Source organism: Cyclopterus lumpus, chromosome 17 (assembly GCF_009769545.1).
Source record: "Cyclopterus lumpus isolate fCycLum1 chromosome 17, fCycLum1.pri, whole genome shotgun sequence".
Classification (NCBI taxonomy): domain Eukaryota; kingdom Metazoa; phylum Chordata; class Actinopteri; order Perciformes; family Cyclopteridae; genus Cyclopterus; species Cyclopterus lumpus.
Genome location: NC_046982.1, coordinates 18,488,695 through 18,514,923, shown reverse-complemented (window position 1 = coordinate 18,514,923; position 26,229 = coordinate 18,488,695). Strand labels below are relative to the sequence as shown.

The window sequence follows — 26,229 nt, the reverse complement described above, 5'->3', positions numbered from 1 at the left end:
TTAAAGTAAAATGCAGGAATATGGTGGTATTTTTTTCCACTGTGATGGTATTTTTGTCCGGCCTGTAGTCGGTCAATACAGCAAAAACCACTTCAGACTTCATTAAATTAGTCCTCAAAGTATTATGTCTATGTAATTGTGGGATGTTTCCTACAGAGAGGTCAAAGGTCAGGGTCAGACACAGAGCAGCACCCATGCATGGGGTTAAACAGCTTTTAATTATGATTTTTTTTAATTTTTATACAATAAAAATCCCCCACATAAAAATTCCCGTTAAGTGCATCAGTGGAGCTTGAGAAGTGATTCAGCTACTGCTATCAGACTGTAGAATAGCGCCATCTGGTGTCGGGGTCTAGTGTTGGGGTCTGCGCTGCTGACATTAATATGTGGTCAGATGACATTTCTTTATGGTCAGATGACATTTATTGTGACAGATCTTCAGTAAATGTCCTGTAATGGGCCCATTCAATTGTTTCCGGCCTCGTTGGCGCTGCCTTTAAAGGATTGTAAGCACCTGTGAAGAGAATGAATATGGAACTAATGTGAAAGTGATGCGAGTGTTTGTACATCTATGTGTGAACGGAAGCAAACGAGGAGAGCTATTTATAACCCGAGAGAAGCTGGTTTACACAGCGAACCGCTGTACAAATGCTGAGAAAATAAATAAATAAAAAACAACAGTATTTGACACACTAGGATAGGTGAAAGAAATATGCACACAGCGTAAGGCAAAGGGACACACGATGTAATCAGAGCAATACGCCACAGATCAGCTGACAATAACCAATATGAAACAGAAACAAAAAGAAATAGTAAAATCATTGGGAACTCCATCATTCGTCATCGCAGCAGGGAAATTAAGTTCACAGATATAATATATTCAAAATGAATAAACAAGTGATAACATAATAAACAATAAAATAATTACGTACGCAATTACGATTCGTTAATTTATTGTTTTTGTGTCAACATAATAATTAACAAGCAGTATCTATACTGGGCCGAATAGAAGTACTAGTTACTAGTATAAGTAATACCTCTACGAATCTCTATATCACCTTGTGAAATAGGGACTTTTACTTTGAAGGCTGCTTTGGAGACACGACCGGAAGTAAAGACCGTCCATCACCATACCTGTTTCCGGTACACATCCGGTTTGGCTTCCACATAGGTAATGGGTGTGTTCTGCTCCGTTTCTTCGCAGCCGACGTGACTTCGCCTCCGACTATGAGCGCTATCATCCCGCGGATAGAGCAGCTGTCCGCCCGCGTCGTCCGGGTTCTGGGCTGCAACCCGGGGCCGATGACCCTGCAGGGGACGAACACGTACCTGGTCGGAACCGGAGAAAGGTGACGGAGCGTACGTTAATGTTTCCTAAAAAAAAAAAAAAAAACTTTGACAGATGGGTTCAATGTCCGTGGACATCGACGTCACCCCCCCCCCCCCCAAATTTACTAATGAAACGATTCATTCAATATGTATGGATTATCAACTAAAGGCTATGCAAAGCACATTTATTTATGTATCTATATTTATATATATGTATGTATTTATTCTCATATATTTATTTGTATATATTTATTTATTCTTATATTTTTTTATATATACTATATATATATATATATCCATCCATTATCACCCGCTTATCCGGGGTCGGGTCGCGGTGGCAGCAGGTTCAGCAGGCCGACCCAGGCTTCCCTCTCACCCGCAGCACTTTCCAGCTCATTCTGGGGGATCCCGAGGCGTTCCAAGGCGAGCCGGGAGATATAATCCCTCCAGCGTGTCCTCGGTCTTCCTCGGGGCCTCCTACCAGTTGGACGTGCCCGGAAAACCTCTAATGGGAGGCGTCCAGGAGGCATCCTAACTAGATGCCCGAACCACCTCAGCTGACTCCTTTCGACACGAAGGAGCAGCGACTCGACTCCAAGCTCCCCCCTGATGTCCAAGCTCCTTACCCTATCTCTAAGGCTGAGCCCGGCCACCCTACGGAGGAAGCTCATTTTGGCCGCTTGTATCCGAGATCTCGTTCTTTCGGTCACGACCCAGAGTTCGTGACCATAGGTGAGGGTTGGAACGTAGACCGACCAGTAAATGGAGAGCTTTGCCTTCCGGCTCAGCTCCCTCTTCACTAAGACGGACCGGTACAGCGCCTGTTTTACTGCTGCAGCCGCACCGATCCGCCTATCGATCTCCCGCTCCACCTTACCCTCACTCGTGAACAAGACCCCGAGATACTTGAACTCCTTCGCTTGGGGTAGGCAGTTTGCCCCCACCTGGAGGGAGCAATCCGCCGGTTTCCGGCAGAGCACCATGGCCTCAGATTTGGAGGTGCTAACTCTCATCCCTGCCGCTTCGCACTCGGCTGCAAAACGCCCCAGTGAATGCTGGAGGTCACGGTCCGAGGAGGCAAACAGGACCACATCATCCGCAAACAGCAGAGAGGCGATCCCGAGACTCCCGAACCGGATCCTCTCCGCCCCCTGGCTGCGCCTAGATATCCTGTCCATGAAGGTCACGAACAGGACCGGTGATAAAGGGCAGCCCTGGCGGAGGCCAACACCCACCGGGAACGTGTCTGACTTACTACCGAGGAGACGAACACAGCTCCTACTGCAGGCATACAGAGACCGGATGGCCCGTGCCAACGGGTCCGGCACCCCATACTCCCGCAGCACCCCCCACAAAAACCCCCGAGGGACCCGGTCGAAAGCCTTCTCCAGGTCTACAAAGCACATGTAAACTGGTTGGGCAAACTCCCAGGACCCCTCCAGTAATCTTGCGAGGGTAAAGAGCTGGTCCACTGTTCCACGACCGGGACGGAATCCGCACTGTTCGTCCTGAATCTGAGGTTCGACAAGCGGTCGGAGCCTCCTCTCCAGCACCCTGGCATAAGCTTTTCCCGGGAGGCTGAGCAGTGTGATACCACGATAGTTCGAGCACACTCTCCGGTCCCCCTTCTTGAAGATGGGAACCACCACCCCGGTCTGCCAGTCCATGGGCACTGTTCCCGACCCCCATGCGACACTGAAAAGGCGTGTCAACCAAGACAGCCCAACAATGTCCAGCGCTTTCAGCATCTCAGGGCGGATCTCATCCACCCCTGGCGCCTTGCCACCAAGGAGCTTTTTGACTACCTTAGCGACCTCTGCCAGGGATATGGGTGAATCCACCCCAAAGTCTTCCGGCGCTGCCCCCTCTCCGGGGGACATGTTGGCCGGGTTTAGGAGTTCCTCAAAGTGCTCTTTCCACCGCCCGACGATGTCCCCAGTCCGGGTCAGCAGTTCCCCCCCCCTGCTGAGAACAGCCTGGGGTAGACCCTGCTTTCCCTTCCTGAGCCGTCGGATGGTTTGCCAGAACTTCCTTGAGGCCAACCGAAAGTCCTTCTCCATGGCCTCCCCGAACTCCTCCCATGCCCGAGTTTTAGCCTCCGCGACCATCGTCGCTGCAGCCCTTTTGGCCCGCCGGTACCCGTCAGCTGCTTCAGGAGACCCCTGGGCCAGCCAGGCCCGAAAGGCCTCCTTCTTCAGTTTGACGGCTACCCTCACCCCCGGTGTCCACCACCGGGTTCTAGGGTTGCCGCCACGACAGGCACCGATGACCTTCCGGCCACAGCCCCGAGCAGCCACGTCCACAATAGAGGCTTTGAACAAGGTCCACTCGGATTCCATGTCCCCAGCCTCCCTCGGGATTTGTGAGAAGTTCTTCCGGAGGTGGGAGTTGAAGACCTCCCGGACAGGATCCTCTGCCAGACGTTCCCAGTTCACCCTCACTACACGTTTGGGCTTGCCAGGTCTCTCTAGCCGAGTCCCCCGCCATCTGATCCAACTCACCACCAGGTGGTGATCAGTTGACAGCTCTGCTCCTCTCTTCACCCGAGTGTCCAAGACATACGGCCGCAGATCAGATGATACGATTACAAAGTCGATCATTGATCTCCGGCCTAAGGTGTTCTGGTACCAGGTACACTTATGAGCCACCTTATGTTCGAACATGGTGTTCGTTATGGACAAACTGTGGCTAGCACAGAAGTCCAACAACAAAACACCATTCGGGTTCAGATCGGGCAAGCCGTTCCTCCCAATCACGCCCCGCCAGGTTTCTCTGTCATTGCCCACGTGAGCGTTGAAGTCTCCCAGGAGAACTATGGAGTCGGCAGGCGGCGCCCTTTCCAGGACCCCTCCCACCGACTCCAAGAAGGCCGGATACTCCGAAATGCTGTTCGGTGCATAAGCACAAACAACAGTCAGAGCCTTACTCCCCGCAACCCGTAGGCGCAGGGAGGCGACCCTCTCGTTCCCCGGGGAAAACTCCAACACAGCGGCGCTCAGCCGGGGGCTCGTGAGTATCCCCACTCCCGCCCGGCGCCTCTCACCCTGGGCAACTCCAGAAAAGGACAAAGTCCAACCCTTCTCCAGGAGCTTGGTTCCAGAGCCCATGCTGTGCGTGGAGGTGAGCCCAACTATATCTAGCTGGTACCGCTCCACCTCCTGCACCAGCTCCGGCTCTTTCCCCGCTAGTGAGGTGACGTTCCACGTCCCTAGAGCTAGTCTATGCTGCCGGCGATCGGCCCGCCCAGGTCTCCCGCCTGGCCCGCCGCCCGGTCTACATAGCACCCGACCCCGATAATTCACCCTGCGGGTGGTGGGTCCACAGGGTGACAGCTGCTCCATGTTGTTCTTTCGGGCTGAGCCCGACCGGGCCCCATGGGCGAAAGCCCGGCCACCAGACGCTCGCCGACGAGCTCCCCTCCTGGGTCTGGCTCCGGGAGGGTGCCCCGGTTTCCCTTGTCCGGGCAAGGTGGCTACAATCCGTGGGCTGCTATTCATCAGGGTTTATTGAACCGCTCTTAGTCTGGGCTCTCCCCCGAGACCTGTTTGCCTTGGGAGACCCTACCAGGGGCTGACGCCCCGGACAACATAGCTCCCAGGATCACTGAGCCACTCAAACTCCTCCACCACGTTAAGGTGGCGATTCATAGGAGGAGATATATATATATATATATATATATATATATATATATATATATATATATATATATATATATATATACTTTTAAAGCCCTGGATATCTGTAATACATATATATAAATAAATATATATATATATATATATACACACATATATATATATATATATATTTATATATATATATATATACTTTTAAAACCCTGGATATCTGTAATACAACGTGTGATTATTATTCCAGGCGAGTGCTGATCGACACTGGAGAACCCGCTGTGCCCGAGTACATCAGCAGTCTGAAACAGGCCCTGAGTCAGTTCAACGCCAGCATCCAGGAGATCATCGTCACCCACTGGCACCGCGACCACTCAGGCGGAGTGGAGGACGTCTGCAGGGACATCACTGGTGAGGACCGGCTGCGTGGGACGTGTTTAAGGACCCCTGGGGTCTCTTGAGCCCTGTTCAAAGTTCATCACTCTTCATTTCAAGCAGTGTTCTTTAAGCCTCTGTGGCGGCGACAGCCGTGGACAGAGGCTTTCGGTGGTGCGCCTGTCCGTCCAATTCTCTTAAGCGCTATATATCTCAGGAAAGCCAGGGGGAGAATTTCTTCAAAAACCTTCAAATCTCCACCAAGGAAGAACTGATCCCGTTTTGGTGGTCAATACAATTATGGAATCAGTAAAGGGTCAATCCAAACCTGCTCTGGGTCTAATTCGTACCCGAGAAGTCTAAAAAAACATGTTAAATGATTGTTTATTTCCCCTCATTTCTCTGTTTTCTCCCCCTGCAGGTCCCGAGGTCAGAGTCAGCAAACTGCCTCGCTCCGGCCCTGTCGAAGACGCGGCCGGACAGAAAAGCTTCACCTACCTGAAAGACGGAGATGTTGTCCAGACGGAAGGGGCCACGCTCAAGTCAGTTCACGTGCACGTTGGCTGTAATGAGAACATTTCAACCACTCTAGCATCACACGATTCAAAATAACGCACAATAAGCGAAATGTGTGTTCACAAGCATGACGCGGTTGATGAGTATTATACCAAACACCTTTTTCTGCACAAATGTCCGCGAGGAGATCCAGAGAGCCACATTTCCCACTACTTTTTACCCAGGGTGCTGTTCACCCCGGGCCACACCGACGACCACATGGCGCTGCTGCTGGAGGAGGACCAGGTGCTCTTCTCCGGAGACTGCGTCCTGGGCGAGGGCACGGCCGTGTTCGAGGACCTCCACGATTACATGAAGTCTCTGAGGATCCTGCTGGACTCTCGGGCCGACGTCATCTACCCCGGTGAGCGAGCGAGCGCACGTTTATGTATGCGGGACACACATTGTTAATATTATTTCTTGAAATGCTCTCTGGATAATACGTTTTTTAAAACCATTAATTCATGCCGTGGGGGGAAGCTCCTCCGAGGCCAAAGTAACACAGTTACACACGTTCACACCTGAAAACTCTTCAGTACAACCAGTCCGATCTGTCATCATTTATTCATGTTTATTTTAATCTTTTAGATTTATGTTACCGGTTCGGAGATTTTCACTTCACAAGCTTGCTTCTCATATTTACATTTTTCATCCCTTCAGTATTTATTCTCACTTTATTTTAAATGTCGTACATACATTCACTAGTGTTTGATGCAATAATGATTATTTTCATTATTATTTATGTATTTTTTTTCCAAATTAATTTGGTAATTACTCAATAAAATGTAACAAAATAGAGAAACACTTTATTGGCGTCCAAAGTTTTTTCTGACCAACAGTCCAAAGCCCCAAATATAAAATATAATAATATTCTCAAAACACTAAAACCAACCGATCCTCACACCCGAGAAGGTGAACCAGCAAATATTTGGACAGTCAAGCCAACCAGCTGTCCCGTTGCTTTAAATGAAGATGAAATGACAAATAAAGACAGATTATATATGATTGACACCTTTTTTAAAATAGTAAAAAGGGTTTAAAAAAAGACTTATCTGAGTCGTTGTGAAGTCTGTGAACCCTGCTGCTGTTCCTGCTGCAGGTCACGGACCCGTGGTGCAGGACGCTGCCTCTAAGATCAGATACTACATCAGCCACCGGGAACAAAGGGAGCAGCAGATCCTGGCAGCCATTCAGAAGGGAGCCGGACGGCCGTTCTCCTCGATGGAGCTCGTCAAGATCGTCTATAAGGTCGGGACAGAGCCGCCTGCCGCTCGGATTGGCTTCTTTTCCAGCTTTTCCCAATTTAAACTGTTGTAAAATGTAGTCTGTGCAGTTCGGTCAGTGGCGTCCACCCGGGGCGGCGATGCCTTCAAGTCCCCGTGGGGGCGCGATTAGCAAATTCGTTAAAAAACAGATTGAGGGCATGGTCGTTGCCGATTGGTCAGACGCACACACCCGCTGCTTCTACTCGGGTACCGCTTCATTCATAAAACAAGGGAGGACTCTGGTATCGATTGAGGGTGACTTTGGTATCGATTACCTTTTAGAACGAGGGGAGAGCATTTCTTTTCTCTCTGTTTAATAACATTAAAAGTAAAGTTAGGCTCGGCTGTCGCTACCAAAACGCAGACGACAACGAGCTGAAGGGACCTTGTGGTTCTTTGGAATGAAGAAGTCCCGGGACTGATATTACCAGGAGAGTTGTTGGTGGAAGTGTGGCTGGTTTTTCAGTTTTTTTCAGAAAAAAAACAAAACCCGACAGGTGCGTCTCTCACTGCTTCTCCCACAGGACACCCCTGAGTACCTGCACAAAGCGGCCAACGTGAACCTGGTCCATCACCTCAAGAAACTGGAGAAAGAAGGCACCATCTGCCTGGGTAAAAAAAAAAATTTAAAAAATATATTCTACTAAATATAGACTTATCTGGAAATACAGAAAGTTATGGTATTTGATTGGATTTTCTATTTATTTGATGCATTTTAAACATGTTATAAATAAGTAACAAAACAAAAAACAAATAGAATCAACAGTTAAACATACAGCAAACATTCAAGAAATACACATTTTGATAAACAACATATATAAATATTGCACATATCCTGTAGATATTGAAGGTTTCCATCTGGTTTTTGTGGCCTTATAAATGTAATTATGCTCTTTCTGTATTCATTTTCTCCATCGTCACTCTTACAATGTACAAAGAGCATCAATCGGTGTAAAGTTACTGTGAGGAACTTTTAACTGGTTCACAAACGGTCTCAGTTTAACGCTGACGGCTCTCCGTGGACCCACGTCGGTCAACGAGACCATCGGGGAGAAGATTCTCTGTTTTCTACATCGTGATTCTGAACGCTCGTCAGGTAAACTGCACAATCGTCCATCCCGGGAAGTGGAAAGTAATCGGGCTTGGTGACACTATTCACCTTTCCAAAAGTCAGAGCAGAAACACAACGTATTAGTAGTCCACCGTGGACAGACCCAGATCCAGCAGAGACCAGTCCACCGTAGATCCAGATCCAGCAGAGACTGTCAGACCCCGCTGCAGTAAAATGAGAGGTTTTAAAGGAACCCCGGTGCTCAATAACACCACGGTTAAAGTTGAAAGTTCCTCGTAGTGGCTTCAATGAATGTACTCGTATCCATTGTGGCTCGTTATGGGTCCGTGGAGGTTGATTAGACTTTTGTACTCACTGGCTGTCAGCCAAAATAGAAATGTAAATCTGTTTTCTGTATTTTTTTTAAATTTTTTTCTTCCCCTCAGTGAACGAATCTTCACCAAACAGCAAATGGAGGAGCAACCTGTGAAGAAGTGCTCTCTGAATTGACCTTTTCGCCACGGATGATGGAAATCCAATTATCACCTCATAACATAATATTTACGACTGAATTATTCCTTATATCTGCTGATTGACGGAGATGTCACTGATGAATCTTGAATGTTTGTCCCACTTGTTGCCTTGGATGTCTCGGATCTCACTGCCTTCGCTTTAACTAGCAGCCGATAACTCAAAACTTAACCATTGAGAACAAAACCCTAAAAACAGCTGTGCGGTGAGTGAAAAGGCCTTTCATTGGTGGAGAAGTTGAGAGAACAGTCCACAAACATATCACTTTATTAAAACTTGTAATTTTCTGCTCAGTCTTGAATATTAAACACTTGTTGCAAGAAATGCTGCACATGTTTTGAAGCCAGACACTAGGTGGCAGCCTCTGCTAATTAATTTTAATAAAGGGGCTTTGAACAGTAAATTGTGATAATGTACAATTTAGCACAGATGTTTTGCATTTGTGAAAATAAAAAATAAGTAAAGAATATTTGATGGATTGTTTAAAAAATATTAATGATGCTAAATTATTGTGTATTTGTGAAAATTATTAGATCATCCTGAGCTCATCATAAACGTTTCTATCTCAACAATATAAGTCATAAGGGTCTCTGCTTCAAAAACAAGAACAGATGAATACGAACTCAAGTAAATCGTCATGATGACGATTGTGTGAGTAATAATGAGATCGACTGTGAACCTTTGACCTGTGGTCGCCCCCCTAGTGAGTCTCATCTGTTTTCGTGTTGACTAACAGCTGTGATGTGATCTGACTGTTTGGGGAATTTTATTTTGTTATATCAAAACAGGAGGAAGTTTTTCTGTAGGTTGTTCTACTTAAAGGTGATTTCAGGGTACCCGTTTAAAATATAGTATGGAACTATTGATAAGTGTTGTAGAATACATCTTGTATATTACTGTATTTGTATTGATAGTAAAAGTCTTTCACGAATGTATTTGGGATATATTGAGAGATTATTTGCATTAAATATACAATTTCCTTCAGAAGAGAAGTAGCTAAATAGATGACAATTGGGGCTCTAAATCACTAAAGGGATATGTTATTCACATCGTTTGTTTTTAGTAAAGCTGTAAAACACCTTCAAACTTTGATCAAATTTCTGTTTTCAAAATCATCTTCAGTCGATTTTTTTGTCTAAATTGACACTAATAAAAAGCATTATTTTAGGTCAAAGTCGGTCATTGTGTGCGCGTGTGCGCGTGTGTGAGAGAGACACTCGGCTCTGCAGTGTGCTAATGAGATGAGTGGAGGTGGTGGTGATGGAGAGGGAGGGACAGAGGAGCAGGAGGAGGGGGGTCTCCTGGTAAAGATAAACAGCCGAGGAGCCTCTGAGCCAGAGGAACATGGCGGCTCCGGCCCTGGACGCCGCTGCTGCTCACTCCCGCTGACCGACGCCTCTCACTGGGCGACCGCGTCCCTCACCTCCGCGCACCTCACCTCCGCGCACCCATGGCTGTCTCTTCAACTCTCAGGTAAGTTTCCCCTGTCATTCTCTTGACCCCCCGCCCCCCCACACACACCCCTTCCATACCACCCCCCCCCCCTCATAAAAATTGAATATAACGCTTCCGGTCGGGGGGGGGGGGGGCTTGTGTAAAGTGTCCGTACCAGTTCACGCCGAGGTTATCCACTTTGTCGTGCATATTTCCTCTCAATGGCCGCCGCGACATAACCGTTATGACAGTTATATGGTGCTCTGGGAATGTATGACAGGGTTAAGTAGTTGAGTGCGGGAAGAAATAAATACAAAAAGACCGGTATTCATCGTACAGGGTATTTATTTTGTGTTTAAAGCGTCTTAAATGAACCGTTAAGGGAGCGTAGACGTTGAGACCCCACCGGTTGAATTGAGTGACCGGTGTCTTGTCAGCACCGAGCCGGGTTTATTGCCAGCTTAGTCGGATAGAAAATGCTGCTTTCCGCCGGCTATCAGGGCTCAAGTCTTTTTTTTCTTTGGTGACACAACAAAAAACAACCCCCCAAAAAAGTAAACGCTGGTGTTTGTTTAACGTGTTCAAACACGGTGTGTGCGTGTGTGTGTGTGTGTGTGTGTGTGTGTGTGTGTGTGTGTGTGTGTGTGTGTGTGTGATGGCGGCGGCACACGTATCCCGAAAGGGACGTTGACGTTTTAACTTTTAACGGTTAGTCGTGAAAAAGCCCTTCCTGATCAACAGAAGCGACAACTGCGGGCTTTACGTGAGCCATTGATGTTCGCTCGCGCTCGTCTTTTCGCCGTTAAAAGTGGAATTTTAAGCCCCTATGAATGTAAAACGTTTATTTTTAGAGGTGTTTGTGTGACTGTGGTAAACATGTAGTTGTTTCACGGGGAAATATTTGACTTATTCCCGGTTGATATTGCTGCTCGGGACTTCCTCAACCCAACTCGAGCGTCAAGTGGAATAGTGAAGCCCCGTTCTTTTACGTTTTTCAAAATAAAACCCCGAATGATAGTGATCGTTCATTTCTTTTTTTTATTTGCCGACATGTTATATTTATTACATTGCGTGTTGATAGGTGGTCTAAGCTGTGTGGCTTCCGCTAGCGTGTTATTGTGTCGAAGCTGTCAGAGTACCTTTTTAAAAAAAAAATCAAATATTTTATTGAGGTAGACATATGTAACGCTAGTCGTTGTAGACAAACAGCCGGTATGTGTAACATTCATCATAACAATATCCGACTCGAGCGTTTGTTTGTTTTTTGGGGGTTGAGGGGTATTCTTGAAGCTGCTTTGTTTTTCTTTTGCTTGTATTTTGAAGAGTCCGTTGACCAGCTTCCGGTTTCCTTTCCAATCAATCCAATGTCAACATGACACAGTTTGTTGATCAGCCTTGGGCAATAACGTGAAAAGACTCATCCCCCAATATTATTTATTTATTTATATATATATATATATATATATATATATATATATATTGGTTTTTTTAATGTATTATTATTTTAAAGATATATATATATATATATATATATATATATATATATATAAAATCCAATTTTATATATAATAAAATGAATAAATTATATATTTTTAAAGGTAAATTGTAAAAATCCAATTTTAAAGTATACATACATACATACATTAATGCTTTCATACATTTCCTTCTATACATGTTTTCATACATACACATACTTCCATACATACGTTCATACATACATACATACATACATACATACTTCCATACACGACTGATTAACAATTGACTGTCCATGGCGACCCCGGGGGCATTTTTTTGTTGGAAAAACGTAGTGTAAATCAAACATCTTTGCACATGCTTGTATGATCATTCTGCAGGGAGCTGAAAGCAGCATGGCGTGGGACGAGCACAGTGCAGCTTAAACCTCTTTTGTCTCACAGTTGGGTACAGTACACATTCAACACTGCAGGTTCAGGAATGTGTCCTTATTTGCTGTTGTGCCGGTTTTCCTGTGTTTGCTGCTGTGCTGGTATGTTACTGTAGAGAGTGTCAGGTGCAATCGGAGTCCTCTGGATTTGTTATCTTTGAGGGCTGGACTCATGATTCTTTTTTGGCTCTTTTTTTTCCTTCTTCTTATTTGCTCTATCCTGCACCCCAAAGTGAACTTTGAAAAGAATTGCAACGTGCACACAGCGGTTGCCAGGTTCTGTGTTTATCCCCCTTGTCTCCGCGAGATAATTTCCGCGGCCTGTTTTGCTTTGTTGTTCTCCCAAAGGATTCTGGGTGTTTTCATGCCGCTAATGCATCCGCAGAGTTCAGTTACATGATATGCACATTGTGCATGCTTTGCTTTGTTTGTTTTCTTCTGTTCTACCTGGATGTACTTCTATTGCTGGCTTCTTTCCGCTTCATTGTAATTTGTTCTACTCTGCTTTTAATGCACCAGGCTTGTGTTTTTTGTTTTTCCTGGTTTAACATCAGTGCGTTTCAATGCCAAAACTACCTTTTAGTGCTGCAGCGGGAGTGCAGGAATGTACGTAAGACCAAGATCTTAACATGAGATTGGCAGTTTGCCCGGTGAGGGATCCTTAGTGGCTTGAATTCACTCAACCACGTGAGGGCTCAAATAATGCCCTGACCAATGACAGGAGGAGGAGGAGGAAGGGCAGAGGCTTGACTGTGCAGTTCTCCACAGCAGGTCTTATCCTCAGCAAGCAAATATATGCTAAAGAAACGTTTGCACATTTAACAAAACCAACCATCATCAAATCCCTGCTCTGACATGCATTTTTTTCCTTTCTTCCTCCTGATTACATGTATACCATTTGATCGCGAGAGAGACATTATTTAACTCTTTATTTTGGGCTCTTGATACCTCACATTAACTGCTACATGTGTGGGTCTGTGCTGTGGCTGTGTTTGTTTATGTCTGGCTCTTCACACTGCCACCAACTCAATAGATACACACACACACACACACACACACGCACACACTCATTCACTGCCACCTGGAACTCTTGTCACGTAGCAGAGACAGTCGTCTTCCAGGTCTGATCCTCCTGAGACCAAGTGCTCTAATTAACCAGCACCACACACACACACACACACACACACACACACACACACACACACACACACACACACACACACACACACACACACACACACACACACACACACACACACACACAGCCATGTCATGACTCCTCTGAAAGCCTCCTGCAGTGCCCGAACACCATAATTACTGTAATATCCCCTCAGCAAAATGTAGAGGATGTGCATGCATTATGTATGATAGAAGTAGTCTATTTTCTCTAAATGTGCAACACATCGAGTCACAGATTAAAAAAAATAAAAATGTTTTAAACATATTTCCTTAAACTTGAATTTGTCTCTCCAGAAACGGTTAAATGCGTCTGCATATAAAGCGATTACGATCGCTGTGACTCAAATGTAATCGAGGCTCAAGCTGCGGCCGACCGGCATCACAACGGATATTTCTATGCATGCAGCGCTTTTATTCTTGTAATTTGAATGTTTTAAACCTTTTTACAAATCAACTTCCACATATGTATCCAGTGGACCGTGTGGTTTGCGATGGTTTTCTTTTAGAGGCTTCTGTTCCCTTTTTTATTGATCCTCGTCTGGTGATTTAAAGCACACCAGAGGTGCCAAACAAGAACATTTCATCTTATTAATGAGGATTGTAGCTCTTCACTCTTCAACAGCAGCAGCACTGAGATCACTGCTCTCGTAGGTGATGCACCTGTGTCGCTACCTGTGTCGCTACCTGTGTCGCTACCTGGAGAAGTGTGTGTGTGCACTCACTTAAAATATATCGGAAACACTGATCAGATGTGAAAAGCGTTGTGCAGGACGGTGGCCAGAAGCTCCACCGGGTGATTTTTTTTTTTTCTGTACACCGTAAGCAGACCAGAGATGACCGACCTCTGAGTTCTTATAGTTTGACCCCGTGGACGTTAAACTGTACATTAGTTCATAAATTATACAGAAGAGATTGTGTTTTGGCTCAACGCTGACTTATTTGCCTCGTGACTGCCGTACCATAGTAATGCGTCATTTTAATCCGGAACTTCGATCTTTTATCCTGAACCCAACTAAAAGGTTTCCCGCAAAGACGGAAGTTTTATTTTGAAAGGACTGTTTGCGTACAACGAGTGGAAATCGACACGCGTTGCCAGACTTTCATAGTAAAACCCAGCGGCGGCCTCCGGTTCTGCAGAGTGAGGCCGATGCAGAAGTGTCTTTTAAACCTGCATTATCTCTACTGACCACCGGGGAGCGGCGACTCTGGTTGTATAGACGTCTATGAGAAAATGATTCAACTTCTCTCTTGATTTATTCCCTCTAGTAAACACAAGTTTATGGTCTCAATCTCTAGTTTAAAGTCTTTTAGTGAATGATGCGCCATTGAGAGTCACCATAAAGCAGGGTATGCTTCAAGGCGGGGCTAAAAGATGATTGACAGGTGTCTGAGACATGTACGGCGTCTCTCCGCATTCCAAATATGGTAACTCTCGTTCACTGGCTGCAAAAAAAACCCAATAAAATCGAGACTTCAAAACATTGGACGTCCCACCCATGACTACGTCTACTTCCTATATACAGTCTACGGGTAAAATGAGGAGTAAGTGTTTCGAGGATACGTTGTAGGGTGACACATATCGGTTGTCATAAATACATACTTAATAACATAAATAACGTAACAAACATACTCATTTGAAGCCAAACCATCATAACCAAATAGTTTTGTTGCACTTTAAAGATTCTAATCAGGGGGGAGAAGTGTAATTGAGCGTACTGTTTAGTTGTATGGAAACGTATTATGAAGGGTTGGACGTATGGCTCGTCATAGATCGTGATGCTGCACTGTTTCTATTGGCCGAGTGTACACCGTATGTGATATTGTAACCTCTTTCAGAAACCTCATTTGACTTGATGTCCCAGCTTTTTGATTTCTGATCCAAACAACTCTCTGAAAGGCAACGTAATATGAAGCTTCTGTCGTATATCAAACTTAAAACATTGAGTTTTAAGAAGGAGAAAAAACCAACGTGTATGTCAGCCTTGCTTTGCAGCAGTCTGCTAGCCTCCTCTGTGCAAACCGTGCTGAAAAGCTTGTGCAAGGCCGAAGCAGCAGACCGGTGGGGGATGGGGGGGAGCCAAGTGTAGCAGGTTGCATAACAAGTGCTAATTTGGTTAGCTGGAGCTGACAGCGGCTGTAATTCTCCAGCACTGTGACTGCAGAGCCGAGTTAAGAGACAGCGAGTCCCCCGGCCTCCAGCCGGATAATACAAGCTAATAGCATAACAAGCTTTCGCAGGACGAACGTGGGCCGCGGCCAGAGCTGATTGTGATGTTCACCTTTCTTTCTTTTTTTTTTCTTTCTTCTTTTCTTCTTCTTCTGGCGGCTGGACGCTGTCGCTAAGGCGACAGCTGGGCGTATTCTGGTGCCCATTGCAGCCAAAAGTCATGTCGTGGCTTAATTTTGGTAATCCGACACTCGTACTGTTCCTTATTTCACACTGTAGTCGGAAAACACCTGTTGACGAATTATTAAAGTTGTGAAATTTGTTGCATCAGAAAATACTGCCGAACACGGAGAGGCTGTACGGGAGGTTATAACAATATGAATACCTCAATGTATACAACACCAGTCCGCAACGTTGGTAACACTTGTGGACACTTGGAACAATGATGCATTTTAGTGTTTAGTGTATTTATCAAAGACATTCATCCTGTTATTCAGCGGGTTAAGCATCATCCATCATTGTGGTCAGGTGGTAGACGTAGAGGGCAAGGAAAACCCCGTGGCATGCTGAGATATCGAATGTTTTTAGCTAGCCACAGACATTTTGTACGCATTTCCAGCCCTTGTTTTTTTTTTTTTTTTTTTTTCAATGTGGCGGGGCTTATTTCACCCTCCGGTGGGCGTGATGGTCACAGTGTGACACGTGGCTGTCTGTCTCTATGGCATGAGGCACTTCCATTCATAGTCTCTTTTTAATTTGATGCGTGCACAGTGAATGCACTGGCACTTAACTAATGAAACGAAATGGCATGAATCTCCATCGCCGCGGTCGGAAATGCGTCGCAGATCCTTGTGCGTTTGGTGATGAACTCGTTGAACCCCGGGACACCATCGTGAGGCCGCGCGGTCAACTTCTGTTCTGCGGCCGGCGACTCGGTGGAGCCGCGGATCTCTGCGTTGCCATAGTGCTGCTTACTGGCTCAAATGAATCAGTCAGGAAGTGTGTGTGTGTGTGTGTGCGTGTGTGTGTTTGTACAATGCTTCATATGCAAATAATTCAAAGTGAAACTCTACATCCACAACCAAAAAATTCTGTTTTTAAATTTTTATTAGTATATCTTTTTTTATATCTGTTACATTTTGATAAACAACTAACATTTAAATTCCATATTTTAATATTCTTAAAAGCTCTCGAAGTTTATTCTGATTGGTCCTCAGTTTTTTGGCGAGCAGTGTCTTCTTGCAGCAGGAAACAAAGCTTTTTTTTGAGGGACGATTGAATTTACCTCAAACTATCTTTTAACCACGGCTCTCTTTCTGTAGAATATTTCAAACGGTGCGGAAAAATATAAAAAAAATCTCTCCACACAACTTTCAAGAGCACAAACTGAGTCTTTCTGTCGGGTTGCGCGTGCAGGAAATAAACCAAACATTTGCACTTGCGCTTGTGCAACAGTTGGGTCGAGATCAGCTGTCCCCCACACACGCATGCATGCACACACACACACACACACACACACACACACTGATGCATGACATGCACATATGCAGTAATCTCCAGTGGTGGTGGCAGGTGCATTTTGGAGGGTTTGGTTTGAGTTCGCCGTGTCCAACTGACTGAGACGCATACACAAACACACAGAAACAACACATACACACTCCGTACGACACACACACAGCAGGGGGCGGAGAGTTAGCAGATGTCTCGGATTTGGCCGCTGACCAAAAAAAAACTCACTTCTTCTTTTTACTACTTTTTCATTTAGTCCTCTAGATTACAGCAACTTTTACCAACACACACAGACACAGCTTACTACATTGACAATGGCCGTTGACGCCGTTATGACTCGCCAGGTCAGTTTCTTTTGTTGAAGTTCACGGTAAAGATTTCCCACCTCATGGCACAAATGAAACGGATTATTTAAACTTTAAAACTGCAACATGTTGCATTTTAAACATCGGTGTGAATCCTCGTTAAACCGACTGTGACGCCTTTCCAGATAACCCGTAAATGGATGGATTACCGAACGGTCCTAGCAACCACATGTTAAGGGACCTAAAGTGTCCCGGGCCCCTCCTGGCTTTCACCTACAGAATGTCCCGAATGAACCAGGAAGAGACTCAAAATGACCACAAAGAAACATAAAAAGACACCAAAACAACGACAAAGAAATGTATAATTGGTGCAAAGAGACGAAAGATATTTACGACTGACGACAAAGAGACACAAAACAACAACAGAGAAAAAAAAATGAAGACAAAAATGACACAAAACGACTATAAAGAGACTTAAAATGAATCAAAAGAGACCATACAACTATAAATAGATTCACAATGAATACAAAGAGACACAAAACGACAACAAAGACTCAAAATATATACAAGGAGTCACAAATAAATTATAAAAAGAGACTCAAAAGGGCCGCGAAGAGAAGAAAAAACGACAACAAGGAGTCTCCTAATGTCTATAAATGACTAGGATGTCTCTCTGACATGCAGGAGAGGTGGCGGGGCCTCTTGCCTGACTGTGCCCAGGGGCCCCCTGTCTCACGATCCGCCCACACATTCAATAAAAGAACAACATTGAGAGTAAGAACCTATTTCTACTTCTTTGGACTGAGTAGGAAGGGCCGCACTTTCATATGTATTCATAAATACCTCTAAATTATTCACGAGTGCAACAAGCTGCAGCAAATTACGGACCAGAAATAGCAACGTCAAAGTCGGAGTGACCTCTCTCACTAAACATGTTCATCACATTAAGCGTGAAGAAAAGGTGTGAGAGGACGTGATTCACTTCATGCGCCGCGTGAAAGTCCCTTTTTTTTTTTTTTTAAATAGATGAGTTTTCACCCGATTACATAAGAGCTGGTGGGGCGACGCACAAGTCACGGACACCCAGTGAGCAGGTCGACTCCGTCAGTGTCTTTGCAGCAGGTCATGTGATCTGGCTTTTCAGTGGAGAAACTGATAGAGCAACATACTGCAAAGTGCAATCCAATAGCACTCGTGAGGGAGATTCGAGCAGGTGTGTTTGGTAAAATAGGATGTTTTGTGAACGTGAACTGAAGCCAGTGGGAACTCGATGAACCTGCACCGGCGCCACGCTGGTCCAGGTCACAGCGGAGTGAAGACGAGGCCTCAGAACCCCCCCGTCCCCCGCCCCCCCTCCGAGTCGTCCTCCCCGGCGTGGTCAGTGTCTGTGAAACGCAGCGGGTTCCCCGTGTTATTATGGGCAAGAGTGAGACTTCCAGCGTAAGCAGTGGGCGACGTTTTAAAGGTGAAATTCTGCAAAATGATATCTCACTGTTTAAAAAAAAAAAAAAAAAAAAAAAAGAGGAAGAAGAAAAAAAAAACACAGGATATTTAACCGACGCACCCTTCCAAGTATTTGATCCTGGGTGTGGCCCTTGATCACGCATCAACGTTAGTTTAAAGGTCTTTAGAAACTACCACTAAGCCTGATGAAGCCCATCCACATAAATATTAGCAGTCTTGCATCTACTGAGGTAGATGCGAGAGAGCGAGAAAGTCAGCGCACCCAGGTGACCGCTGTTCATGTCCTGTGTGCAACATCAGGAAATAAGAGTGGGAAAGTCCTTTTTTAAAAAGAAATATATATATATATATATATATATATATATATATATATATATATATATCTAGAGCCAAAACCAAATTATATTGCTCTTTTAACATATTAATGCTTCTTGTTTGATGTGTGTTACAGAGAGGACTGAATGACGATGAATGATTACCCAGGATGCTTTGCGTATGAGGTGAGTGAGTAATGTTTTTTTGGGGCTTTTATATGCATCGCCATCACTTTGTGTAGCGGCACTTCAAAACTGCACACTTTTTAAAAAATATTTCTTTGGCTCAATATGAACATTTGCAGAAAAGTTTGCAGGTCAGTATAATGTCAGTAAGGATTAATGATACAAAATAAATACAAGTAGAATGTAAAATGCAACATTCGGATTCACATGACGACCTTCTTCTGCATGTATTATTTAAAATGAAATGTGATATCCCTGAAAAACATGAACATCAGCGGGAGAAGAGGTGGTTTTATGAGCTTAGAATCTGTACAGAACGAAAACGGGGACATCCTGGCGTGTGTGTGTGTGTGTGTGTGTGTGTGTGTGTGTGTGTGTGTGTGTGTGTGTGTGTGTGTGTGTGTGTGTGTGTGTGTGTGTGTGTGTGTGTGTGTGTGTGTGTGTGTGTGTGTTGCATTTTTAAAAATGACCCTTCTCTCTCTCACTTTTCACTTGTGTTTTCTGCCCATCTCACTTAGTGCGAGGCTCATTATCCAAACGGGGACGAGGGCTCATTATGCGAGTCAAGTAGAAACAGCCTCTTCTCTCGATCCGTCTCTCACTTGCTTTGCTGTTCCCGACGGGTTAAACTAAACAAAAAAAAAACAATGGTTTTCTGTGAAATGTTCCTGATGTTTGGTCAGGATACAAAGTTTCTTAAAACTTGCATTCTCTCTCCTGACCACCAGGGGGGCGACACCTCCGGTTGTATAGACGTCTATGAGAAAATGACTCCACCTCTCTCTTGATTTATTCCCTCAGTAAACATTGTAAACATGAGTTTATGGTCTCAATATCTAGTTTCAACTCTTCTTCAATACAGCTCGATGTTCATTTAGTAAAATATGGTCCATTTAGAGTCAAACAGACCATAAAGCAGGGTATGCTTTAGGGGCGGTGCTACCTTGTGAGTGACAGGTTCGCTATCACGCCGTTGTCCAATCTGGCAGTTGTCCATGTTTCCGTCTTAAAACTTCAACTTCAAAGTGTGTTTTCAGCTCATGGAAGTTAATTGTCCAATTTCGGCTGGCTAAAAAAAATACTTGACTCCGCCTTCTTGTGTCTTTTCTGGTCGCAAAAAAAACAAGATGGCGACGGACAAAACGCCGAACTCGAGGCTTCAAATGTCCATAGTCACGGTGACTACGTCCACTTAGTCAGCGAGCACACCCGTCTTTAGTTCGAGGTTGTTTTCCATGGTTTGGTTGGTTAATGCTTCCTACGTGTAGACAACGTGTAGTCCACGAGTTTTGGGTTACTAGGTCAATGCCTAACCCTTAACGAGAGTTTTGGAAATTGTGCGGAACAATCTAGAGTTTTTGTTGTTTAAATGTCACCAAAAAAGCAATTTACATGCTTCAAAGGTTTGAAAGATTCAGCTTAATATTCATAGTATGTGTTATGCCTGCTACATAAGTTAGAGTGTAATCCATAATGTATGTAAAACTGAGCATAAATAATACTTCTGTCAAAATATGCAATAGGAGTCCAACATTTATGAACAGCAGGTCGTGTAAATCATTCAGTATCTAGAGGGAGGTTTTTTTTCTGCACATTGGCTAATAGGAGGGAGGAGTGTGTGTGTGTGTGTGTGTGTGTGTGTAGTGGGAGGAGTATGTGTGTCTACATGACGGGGGAGGGGACAGAGAGAGAGAGAGAGGGAGGATTTGTGGCATATAGTGTGTCAGCTGTCATTTGGTGCAGATGACACACACACACACACACACAAAGGTATTCTCAAAGAGAAAAAAAGGAAATACAAAACGCTTGTGTGGTTGAGTGCCGTGTGTGTGTTGTGTTGCTTGTGTGCATGTGCCAGTGAGTGAGTGAGTGAGTGTGTGTGTGTGTGTGTGTGTGTGTGTGTGTGTGTGCGTGGTGTGAAAAACAACGCGTCCGCCCGGCCGGCATGGGATGATCGGCCGGCTCTGGACTGGTTATGGACTGGTTTAGCCAAAGCTCAGGTAAGTGACTTCATTCTGCTGAGAGGAACGGATTTAAAGGTCCAGTCCGGGAGGTTTTGACAGGAGATTTGCACCGCGTTAATAATTCCTAATTGGAAATGTGTGTGTGTGTGTGGTGAGTTTGCAGACGGATGTTTCTGTGTGTGTGTGTGTGTGTGTGTGTGTGTTAACACTTTACTGACGGAACAATGGAGACGCGTCTAAATATGAATGTTGGAGCACCTGTCAGTCATTGAAAGCTTCGCCCATGTGAGAAAGTTTTGTTTACTTTTCACATTCTTCATTAGGAATTTCCAGAAAATTGCACCTTCATTTAGTTTCATTAACAGTTGTATTTTTTTGCTTTTGTATTTTATTTATTTTTCTAAAAAAAAAAAAAAAAAAAACGTTATTATAGACCAGAGAACAACATCTTAAGTTATAGTACCAATTACAATAGTATTATTATTATTATTATTTTTATTATTATCTATTTGTTTGTTTGTTACCAAAATGAATTTTGATGCTCACAGTGAGTGCGAGACTGAGTCAGACTTGGACTTTGAGCTGTCATGTATTATTGTGGTTTTGACTTTATGTCTGTGTGCGTGTGTGTGTGTGTGTGTGTGTGGTTGTTGGAGGGGGGGGGGAGTGGTTATGAATGACTAGTCACACACACACACACACACACACACACACACACACACACACAGAGTGCACAGTCAGCACAGGCCTATAGCTGCTCCGTCACCTGAGGTCCCACCAGCCAACTGTTGCCTCCGTCCGCTCCGCTTCAACAACAACTGTTGTTCGTCAGTCATTCAGAGAGCGCCGGCTTTTCCACTAAGAAGCCAACGCGTCAAAGAGAACCGGCGACGGTTGAATGCAGTTTTGAGAGCGAATTTTTTCTTTTTTTTTCTCTGGAAAAATATGAAGTAGGAAAAATCCGCATCATTTAAAAATAAATGCCCTTTTTGATAACTTGCACCGTTAAGGGTCGAGACCGCGTGGGTTTCTTTTCACGCCACAGACACCGTGAGAGTTGTGACTGTATGGTAATGTCCTCCCTGACACGTCGCTGCAACACGCAGATAAGTCGATCAGCGAGCCCACGGTGGAGTTTGACCTCAAAGGCCTGTGCGTGAACAATGTGACACTCTGTGTGTGTGTGTGCGTGTGTGTTTGTGTGTGTTTTGCTTTCGTTTTGTGCCTCGTCATGCCAGTTTATTTGATCTCGGTTGAGTCATCGTATCAGATAAGCTGCGTTTTGATATCCAGCTCGTGCACAACAGGATTTGAGACCCATTGTTATCGGAGAGGAAATTTAATTTGCCATATTGACAAAATGTCACAAACGGCCTCTGGTGTTGAAGGGGGCGAATGAAATCCGATGTACAATTATTATTATTTTTTTTGTTTCATGGATGAAAATCTCTTAGCGTCACAAAGAAAATCCTCCTCCGTCTTTGTTTACTTTCAGTGAAACTTTGCTTGGCTTCACTGCTCGGGGGATGGGGTGGAGGGGGCTTGTGTCTGTATCTGTCTGCCTGTCTGTCTGTCTGTCTGTCTGTCTGTCTGTCTGTCTGTGGCAACAGGAAGTACAGTCCGTGTTTGTTGTGACGTTCCCTGAACTCACGTTCTTGGTGTTTGTTGTTCTGCCAGTTTGACTTACTTTCATCGGGAACGATTTCCGGCTGGCCTCTCCGGGCTAATTGGTGCACATGGGGGAAATTGCATTGTGTGTGTGTGTGTGTGTGTGTGTGTGTGTGTGTGCGCGTGTGTGCACCTAATTGAGTTAGCATCTAGGCAAGCATGTTCGATGTTATTGATCCCGGCCTACAATCGAACGGGGCTCACATTACATGAAACTCACCGTGCGGAGTGACGAGCAGCTGGCGGCCTACAAACTGTTCTTTAAAACGTATTTCTCCTCCTTATTTACACGCAAAGGTTTGTGGGTGATTAAAAGCAAACAGAGTCATCATCCATATAATATATATTTTCTTAGTGGTGGAACATGTTATTCTGCTCGTTTTGCTTGTTGTTCCTGACGGCAGCAAAGTGACCACAAGTAAAGAAGATCTGAACATTGAAATCATTAAAACGTTGACTCGTATTGTTATTCAAATACCAATTAGTCTGTATTTGTAAAGGCAGGGATGGAGGGAGGGGGGCTGGTTTGCCAATAAATAGAATTTGCTGAAGTGGGTCAGTGTGTACAGCTCGTTTTTTTTTACGGCGACTCACTTCACAGCACACAGAAAGGCGCTCGCTCTCCATTCCAGCACGCCGGCATCAAAATCTGGAAGCTCTGACAAGTCATTTGATTATTTTATTAATTTTTTTAAAGAGAGAAAAGGAGCGAACTGCCAGGTGGCGCCGGGGGACGCCGGCTTTGATCTCATGACGACAGAACTTCAGACTTTAGACGCAAATCTGTTGACTGGCCGACAAACAACCCCCCCCCCCCCCCCCCCCCCCCCCCCCCGTTCCAATCATTAGAGTGAATATCGGCTGTAGTGTTGGACGTGGACTGACGGCATCGCAGGAGCAACTTTTTCCTTTTCTCTCCTCGTGTCTTCAGGTCGACCGTCGTGTCCCATTCTCACTCAAATTTAACTCAAGAACTGACAGATTTTCTTTTGAATTCGGTCACAAACGAGACTTCAGACGTTGATTAGGACAATTTCACACAGCGTCAATCAAGTGAGATAAAATGTGTGAAGGCTGGCTGGTGGAGGCTTTACATCTAAAAGGTACAGACTACCTAAAACAAATATATATATATATATATATATATATATATATATATATATATATATATATATATATATATATAAGAAACTAAAGCATACCAAAATATACACAAATCCAGTAATAAAGTTCTGATAACATATTTGTTTATGAAATTATTTGGTCCTCAGACTGGGCGTTGGACGGCGTTCCCTTTTGTTTTTTTTATTGTATCTGTATTTTGTTATTTACACATTTCTTCATAGTGCAGTGTTTGCCTCCCATGAGTTGGTGTTCATCACCTGTCTGTGGACAGATTAATAACCACATGGGTACAACATTTTAAAGTTTTTTTTTTTTTTCTCGTCGTAAAGCTGATTTTTGAAAACCCACTTTTTTTGGGAATGTATTCCTTGTTTGTCAGCGGAGGAGCGCCCTGTACTTTGTCGCCGAACTGGTAACTGGTGTTTGCGCTACTTATATTGATTTAGTTAAAAAATAAAAAGGTAATCGGAAGTCTGGGTCCGGTAAGATGGGTTGTGAATATTTGTCAATGTTTGTCAGCCAATTTAACTCGGATAACTTTAGGTTTTTAAACAATCGTTGTGTTTGCTTGTATCTGATGCACCGTAAGGTGTTTATGTTTATCTTCATGTTTGCACTCGTCCGTCAATAATATATATATATTTTTTTTTAAGTGATGTTTAAAGCGTCAATGCAGCAAATTATCCTGAATTCTTAATTTCCCCCAGTAGGAGACAATAAAGTAACCTGAGCTCTAATGGGCCCTCCGGGCGTCAACGAAAGCCGCCGCGCGAGTTTCGCGTCCACATTTGAATGCGTTTTGTGTGGTTTTTTTGTGTGCCGGTTCTCTTTGTGGAGCAGTTGTGGTTATCTTGATGTACAAGAGATGTCACAGAGACGCCCCCCCCACCCCCCCCAGAAGCGGTCGGTAAGCCAAAGGCTGCAAGTAGAGCAGAGATGCACATAAAGATATTGGACGTATTGACGGGGACACACACACACACACACACAAACACACACAAACACCCTCAGTGTGAGAGAAGCCGGTGCTCTTAATCCAGCTGCAGCAGGGTATTACATCTGCTTTATGTTTGTGTGTGATGGGAGGGTTTGCTAGCTTAAGGCCTTCACCGCCTTGACAGAAGCTTAGACACCAAAGGGCGGAGGGTCCCGCCTCTCAAGTCGCCGCCGCCATGGTTTCATCCTACAAGGGCTCGACGTGGTCCCCCCGTTTTATCGATTCGCTCCTCCGTCTTCTATTAAAGCTGCAGTTGGTTCTTTATTGTCACGTAATACTGACGGTAGTATATCAGATGGTCAATCTGAGAATATCAAGAAGTTCCTCCTCATTCGTTTTAGTTGTCCTCGCGGCATTTCCAAACAACCGATGTTTATTTTAACGTAAACTTACAACGGGGAACTTTCACTTTGTGTTGATTCTGGCGGTCCCTGTGGACGAAAGCGGCGGTGTTTCCTGAGCACCAGAGTCCCTTAAGAAAACCTCTCATTTTACTACAGCAGGGGTCTAATGGTCTGCTACGCTCAGTCCTGGTTCTCCTGTTGCCTCCCTTCTCTTCAGAGGGCCCAGCAATACGTCCCGGGTCTCCAGTGGCGTGGGTGTCGTGGTTTAGCAGAGAGGCGGAGCTCTGGTCCCGGCCGGGGGAACTTGCTGCTCCTGGTCAAAGGCGGATCAGTAAAAAGTTCCTCAGAGTCACTGGTATCACCGATAGGAGGTAGACGTTCCCCACTATCTCTGCAGGGACACATTAGCTTCAGGTGGTGTGCCATCAGTCATTACATAAGACTGCGTGGTCAGTGTCATTGTTTTTGTTAAATGCTCAAAACCTCCATTATTCTGCAAGCTAAGGGATGATTCATAACTGCAATAACAAGCCACAGAGCGCTTTACTTCCATGACAACGAGGGTTGTCGAGTCTCTCATGCTTCCCGACCGTATATATTCAGCTTTGCTGAAGCTTATTGCGATATTCTTCCCTTCCTGCACTTTGTGTGCCATTGTATTGAGCCAACGGCCGGCCGTATACTTCCTCCCTAAAATATGATGCACCTCTTTATTTCCATCCCCCGTCTTCCCACCTGACCTCCATCTGGCTGCAATGCGACACCCACCCGCTCCCTGTCACCTGCAACATACCAGGAAGAGAGAGAGACGGACAGATGTTCCTGAAAAGCTGAATAAACCCGGAGGGCAGTTTGTATTTATATAACTGATGGCACACCTGAACCCACATGGGTCCCACTTATACCGGCTGCCGTGAGGGCAAAGCAATATATGA

The 26,229-nt window shown here is 44.9% G+C and overlaps 2 protein-coding genes across 7 annotated transcripts in view; both read left to right on the top strand.

The window, feature by feature from the left end:
• Positions 1-1,138: 1,138 nt before the first annotated feature.
• On the top strand, positions 1,139-9,812 carry lactb2 (lactamase, beta 2). The gene is made up of 7 exons (XM_034556441.1): positions 1,139-1,349; positions 5,206-5,366; positions 5,752-5,872; positions 6,071-6,249; positions 6,985-7,133; positions 7,675-7,762; positions 8,648-9,812. The coding sequence occupies exons 1-7, from the start codon at positions 1,228-1,230 to the stop codon at positions 8,689-8,691; spliced, it is 864 nt and encodes a 287-aa protein (XP_034412332.1). The 5' UTR covers positions 1,139-1,227; the 3' UTR covers positions 8,692-9,812.
• A 173-nt stretch (positions 9,813-9,985) lies between these two features.
• The window catches only part of LOC117746101 (nuclear receptor coactivator 2-like), a 46,721-nt gene continuing 30,477 nt past the window's right edge, over positions 9,986-26,229 (top strand). For 3 of the 6 annotated variants that reach the window (XM_034554948.1, XM_034554949.1, XM_034554943.1), the window contains exons 1-2: positions 9,986-10,205; positions 19,148-19,196. The gene's annotated coding sequence lies outside the window, so the exon portion shown is untranslated. Of the gene's footprint in view, positions 10,206-17,251; positions 17,272-18,909; positions 19,007-19,146; positions 19,197-20,887; positions 21,197-26,229 lie in introns of those variants that run through there. The other 3 variants (XM_034554946.1, XM_034554945.1, XM_034554944.1) reach the window with 3 other exon arrangements.

Coding starts and splice junctions, on each gene's coding strand:
- lactb2 (XM_034556441.1), top strand. CDS start 1,228: ATGAGCGCTATCATCCCGCGGATAGAGCAGCTGTCCGCCCGCGTCGTC. Junction 1,350..5,205: donor CTGGTCGGAACCGGAGAAAG/GTGACGGAGCGT, acceptor TTATTATTCCAG/GCGAGTGCTGATCGACACTG. Junction 5,367..5,751: donor CGTCTGCAGGGACATCACTG/GTGAGGACCGGC, acceptor CTCCCCCTGCAG/GTCCCGAGGTCAGAGTCAGC.